General features: G+C 28.7%; 1 protein-coding gene across 1 annotated transcript; it reads right to left on the bottom strand.

Annotated features, from left to right (window-relative positions):
• Positions 1–699: 699 nt before the first annotated feature.
• Positions 700–2,330, bottom strand: LOC120357164. The gene is made up of 4 exons (XM_039446991.1): positions 2,009–2,330; positions 1,705–1,890; positions 1,299–1,555; positions 700–1,196 (listed from the first exon to the last, which is right to left on the bottom strand). The coding sequence occupies exons 1-4, from the start codon at positions 2,062–2,064 to the stop codon at positions 919–921; spliced, it is 777 nt and encodes a 258-aa protein (XP_039302925.1). The 5' UTR covers positions 2,065–2,330; the 3' UTR covers positions 700–918.
• Between the last annotated feature and the right edge of the window lie 4,110 nt (positions 2,331–6,440).

Genomic DNA, 6,440 nt, shown 5'->3' with positions numbered 1-6,440 from the left:
ACTAATATTGACGCTGGCTCCGTCAAACGTTAACGATCGCACAACAATGCCCGATTCATGTATTAATTCTAAACATTTTAGTAGCAAACTGGACCTCTCTTGACTGTTTAGCGATTTTATTAAAAAATACCCAACGGGCACTTTCCAGTGACCATTTATCGCTACAAGCATAAATACCAATGCGTTCCTCGCTCGTGGAGGATCATCACAATCAATCTCTCCATTTATTCCGAGATCAACATGTCCGTAATACCTTTTCCCATCATAATCTATTGATTCACGAATTGCAATTTCATCAATTACCAGATTACACATAATTGGCACTTTGCTCTGTTTAACTTTACATTTTAAAGCGTGAAATACCTCGTCTGTGAAGCCAGGTCGCCCGTTTATAACACTGTACCACTTACGGATAGTGGAACGTTCGGGTAAAAGATTTTTAAAAGTTTTTCTGACGTACTCATAGGCCTTTGAAGAATAAAAATTTAAAGTTAACGCAAACTTTCTCAACTCTTCTGAATACTTTTTCTTCAATCCTTTCTTCCTCTTTAATATCTCATGCATGATGTCAGGACTGCCATTCTAAATATGAAGGAATAAGAATCACATGTTATTTTAATTTTGATTTTGTCACATATTTCACAATTTTGTACTGTAAATAACAATGTTCTGTAATGTAAATACTCTATAATGTTAATAAATGGTAAGATATAAAATTATATAAAATTATGTATATAAATCGATTATAAAATATGAAATTATATATGTATATAATTGCGAATTTCACTAACTATTTACAATTAACGTTATGATTGATTAATTATCTTCTATTTACGTAATATTTGTTAGAATTATTTATAAATTTATTATATTACCACTTTTTAACTATCTAAATTACAATTTATTGCAATTACCAATTTAGCAACGCAAGCTTACCATCAAAATGTCGAACGCATTTTCAGAAATTAAATTTTTTTTACTTAAATCAATTAATAGGTCTTTCATTTTTTTTACACGTGCACGTAATCTGTTTTGTGATTGTTGTAATGTTTTAATGTTCCTCGAATATTGACTGATAACTCGTCGTGTTAGAGCTACAGCTCTTTTTGCTCGTCGAGGTGTAGCTAAATGTGGTGTTCGAATATCGCCAACATATCGAGGTTCGGGAACAGTCATTGGAGGTGTTCGACGGTTCACTGCAAAAGTTCATAATTATTAATATCTTTATTATTATATATAACTTTATTATTTAATAATTATAATTATATTATTTTAAATATAGAAATATAAATTTTTACCTTCAATCAATGTAGATGTAGTATTAGCTGCTGTCGGAGAATCTTCAATCAATGTAAATATAGTATTAGCTGCTGTCGGAGAATCTTCAATCAATGTAGATCTAGTATTAGCTGCTGTCGGAGAATCTTCAATCAATGTAAATATAGTATTAGCTGCTGTCGGAGAATTGGATGCATCAGCTTCTACAATGGACACAACTTCACCCAAATTGTGTTTTTTTATTGGTGGCAGACACTTGTTGTCTGTTGTATTTGATCTGAAATTGTACATAGCTAAACTGAATGCTTATATATGTATATTATATGACAATATTTTTAATTTTTGTGTACTTGTGACACCCTCAATAATGACAAAGTTAGGCACACAAAAAATTAAATTATTTTTATTAAAATCTCCAAAACGTACTTTTTCCTTTTCTGTGTCTTTATAGATGGTATTGCTCCAGGATTTGTAATTAAACAATTTAATTTTTTCTTTAAATCTTCTTCCTTAAAATGATTGGAACATAGGAAGGTAGCGGTATTAAGATCCTGCTCCTTGATTCCACAGAAGGATAGCCATTTTTCTCGATCTTGCTTATTTTTCGGAAACCTGTAAATATATTATATAAGCATTTTAATTTTTAATGCCAAAACTATTCAATTTTACAGTAAATTAATATGTATGTATTCTAAAACATACATAACCTATACAAAAATAATTTTCTTACCGGTGATATGAAACGGTTTTGTTTCGATTGCCGCACAGCAGACAATACACTCGCATTTTTCTTTTTCTAATTTGTTTTTCTATCAGGCACAGCACAAATTAGCACAGGCAAAAACTGACGCTTGATTTTGTCGCTAAACTTTAATATAACCTGACTCGATTTATATCAACGTACATACACAACCAAAATGTACAATATATGTACATAACACAATCTCACTCCGACCGCGCATGCGCATTTCGAGGAAAAGTAATGAAAAGAGACAGAACTATATATTGTTGTCTCGCTTCTTGGACACAGTCGCGTCTTCCTATTCCCCTTCCATGTTTATAAGTTCTATGGTACCAGTGTTGATAGACGGGCCGGGTTTTCTCGCGCATGCGCGACGGTAGAGCGTGGAAAGCAGCGATGTAGTGTTGCAAATGTAGCTAAAATGAGCGCATAAAGACCCGGCGTACTACTTTATTTATAGTTTACATGAACAAAAATGTTACACGAATAAAAAAAAGTATATATATATATTACAATGTATTTTTTTTATTACATATTTCAGAATTTATTTTTATATTTGTTATGTTAATCAAATTGCAAATAATAAATTAAATTGCATTATAAAAACTAATTGTATTTATATTACCTTTATATTTATATTATCTTAATTTTTTATTTTTATTTATTGTAATCGTCTGAATAAATTTAAATAATATTTCTGAGATATTTTAATAAAATATACTTTAAAATTATATATAATTAAAGAATATAATATGACTACGATAATGAGTTAAAATTTAAGATTTTTAAAAATATTTTACAAAAAAATGAATAATATATAAATAAAAGACAATAATACTTAAGCAGAAAATTTGCTCAATTTTTAAATTTTAAAAAGCATTTTTTCTAATACAAATAACTTTATAGATTTTTCTTTTTTAGTGTTTATTTTATTTTTGCATAAACTTTTAAATAACAGCGACATATGCGACGACGCTTTTGCAGTTAGATATATTCAACTGTAAACACGTAAAACGCGGTAATACAATTTAGTTTTTTTCTATATGACACGTGACGCGCGCAACAAAAAAACGCACCCATGAGACGGATCCTTTTTTGCCTCGGCGGTCTCTTTGATAGGATAAGCTAGGTTAAGGTAAGTATATATTATTTAATTATTATGGATTTAAATGGAAAAGGAGCAATTAAGAAAACTAGAATTAGACAATTTCAATCATTATGGCTAGATGAAAAAGTTTTTAAAGGATGGTTGGCTCCTTGCCATCAAGAAAATAAAGCCATTTGCACTATATGCAATAAGACCATCAGATATATGAAAACAGATTTAATTCAACACTCACAGACGGCCAAACATATTAAAAATGTAAAGGACCCCGCAGAATTCTTATAGAAAATGGCTTTCGACGGAATTTTCTGAAACTGTGCTATATGATAATTCTTGATGTATAGATCAAAAGTGTCAATGGCACAAGGTCTGAAAAATTATAGTTTTTGAGGTACAGTCGTTCAAAGTTGGCGATTTTGCAGTATAAGGCTGCAGTAGTGATCACATAAAGTGGTATATAAAGCTTTGTACATACATAATTATGCTTGTATATATTTTCCTACTTACATACGTACATATTTATAAACTTTTTACAATTATATGTATAATATATAATATATACATATGTTTATTTATATGTTACATGTATATTTATTTTTATATCTTTTTACATTTCGTTATGTTGATGAATCTTATATTAATGTTCACTTACTGGTTTGTCTGTCTATTCTGTATATTATGTATGTATAAAGTTTATATACCACTTTATGTGATCACTACTGCAGCCTTATACTGCAAAATCGCCAACTTTGAACGACTGTAACTCAAAAACTATAATTTTTCAGACCTTGTGCCCATTGACACTTTTCATCTACACATCAAGAACTATCATATAGCACAGTTTCAGAAAATTCCATCGAAAGCCATTTTCCATAAGGATTCTGCGGGGTCCTTTGAATAAAAATAATGACACTTTAGAAAATGTTAATGATTTGACAGACACCAAATTGTCTCATAAGAACAAAGTAAAACGAGCCGAAATAAAATTAGCAGCATATTTTGCTGAACACTATACCTCTTTTTGTTCTGTAAATCACTTAATTCCATTATTGAAGGATATTTGCATAGAACCTGAAGTTGTACAAGATCTTAAACTGGGTCGAATTAAATGTAAAAAAATTGTTACCGGTATATTAGCTAAACGCGAAGTTGAAAAACTTGTTGATAATTTACAATGTTGCAAATTTTCAATTTTAATTGACGAAAGTACAGATATTTCTGACACAAAATTAATGTGCGTTCTTGCTAAATATGTTTGTCCTAAAAGTAAAAAATTATGACACAATTATTAGAATTGTTATCTTTAGACGCTAAAGATTGTTCCGCGAGTAAAATTTTTATAAGTTTTAAAAATCTTCTCGAAGAAAAAAAAATTTCAATTAAAAATGTTGTCGGAATGGCATGTGATAATGCATCAGTTATGACTGGATGCAATAATTCGTTTGTGCAACTATTAAAATTAGAAGTACCGCGATTAGTCACATTAAATTGTATTTGCCATTCCTCCGCGCTAGTAGCCAGTAAAGCTTGCGATAAATTACCTTCTTCTTGCGAAAATTTAATTAGAAATATTTATAACTATGTTTCGGGCAGTGCAAAAAGATGTGCAATTTTACGAGAATTTCAAGAATTCTTCAATGTGGAAAGGAATAAGTTATTACAATTATCAAATACTAGATGGCTCATATTACAAAAATGCATTGTCCGAATTCTTCAAAATTGGGAGGTATTGACAAATTATTTTCTATTAGCAGTCGTTGAAGATAAATCAAAATCTGCAGAGATTATTTTATCTCATTTAAACGACAACATAATTAAAGCGTACTTTTTATTTTTAAAATGTGTTAGATTTTTTTAATAATTTTAATGCTTTGTTTCAATCGCGTAAAATCTTAATTCATAAATTATTTGTAAATAGTCGACAATTAATTCTTCAAATAGCTCAAAATTTTATGACTCCAAATTCATTAAAAGATATTAATATTTAGATACAAATAATGAGAAAAATATTTTAAATTTAGAAGAAACATGTGGGGCCCGAATGTGAGATTTTATTAGAATCATTATCTTTGGAATGTAGACAAAAAATTAAATTAGTATATTTGAATTTTTACATAACGGCAGTTCAAGAGATACTTAAACGTTTACCGTATAAGGATCATGTTTTTGAATGTTTGACTTTTTTAGATCAAAAAATAGCACTGTACTATGAAAATAGAGCTAAAATTAAAGATTTGGCTAATATTGCCACAATTGTAGGAAACATTAATATTACAAAATTAGCTTTTGAATGGAGAATTTTACCTTCCATTTTTGATGATGAGCAGAAAAAAGAATTAGTATCTTTAGAGATTGATAACATGTACCATAAAATATTAACATACAAAGATTTTAATAACCAAGAAGTTTTTCAAAATTTATAATTATTAATAGAAATAGTTCTTTCTTTTCCCGATTCAAATGCCGAAGCCGAACGAATTTTTTCAATGGTAACCGATATAAAAAATAACAAAAGAAATTGTTTGAATAATGATACTGTTTCTGCTCTTTGTTTAGTTCGGTCAAGCTTTCAAGCTGAAGACATTAATTGCACTAATTTTGAAATTGATCCTAGGCATTTAGAAGTGCATAACGCACAAAATTTATATGAAAATCAAAATACATCTGATGAGACTTAATAATTTTGTTTTTATATTTTATTTTGCTTCATAATTTTGCTTTTATTTTTTTATTATTTTGCATAGAGTCACACATGTAGCCAGCATTTTTTATTAGTTATTGTTGATATAAATTTTATTTAAAAATTTTAATTACAAGTTAATTATTATTTAACTATTTTTTTTTAATTATTTATTTATATTCCTTGTTTATGTCTGTGTAATTTTATTTTAGTTTTTAAACGGTTATTTTAAAAAGTGCACATATTATTTTTATTTTAGTATTAATCGTTTAGATATTACTTAATTTTATTTTTATGCAATTTTATTTTTCCATACAGCATAGAAATTACAACAACATTATTACAACGTTGCAACAATATTTCTGCAAACAGAAGATTGCAGAAATATTGTTACAACGTTGTAACAATGTTGCGTAAGTTCTGTGCTGTATGAATATAGTTCTTAAACGATTGTTTAAAAGTGCACATTTTATTTTATTTTTTTTGTTAACTATTTAAATATATAATTTAATAGGAAGGACCGTCTGAGAAGGGGTTTTTAGTGGGTAGGCAATAGATGGTAGAATCTTTTACGATGTATCTCTATTGAATCCCACACACCCTGGAGCACGGGCTCTAGGGCGTCTTGCTCTTCT

Source organism: Solenopsis invicta, chromosome 3, assembly GCF_016802725.1.
Source record: "Solenopsis invicta isolate M01_SB chromosome 3, UNIL_Sinv_3.0, whole genome shotgun sequence".
Lineage (NCBI taxonomy): Eukaryota > Metazoa > Arthropoda > Insecta > Hymenoptera > Formicidae > Solenopsis > Solenopsis invicta.
Note: the sequence above shows the minus strand (reverse complement) of the source record. Positions and strands in the feature narration are given on the sequence as shown.

Bases quoted from the DNA above. Each gene is read 5' to 3' on its own strand.
- LOC120357164 (XM_039446991.1), bottom strand. From the start codon at position 2,064: ATGCGAGTGTATTGTCTGCTGTGCGGCAATCGAAACAAAACCGTTTCA. The intron at 1,556-1,704 runs GTACGTTTTGGA...GTACAATTTCAG, and splicing joins AAGACACAGAAAAGGAAAAA to ATCAAATACAACAGACAACA. The intron at 1,197-1,298 runs GTAAAAATTTAT...GAACTTTTGCAG, and splicing joins TACATCTACATTGATTGAAG to TGAACCGTCGAACACCTCCA.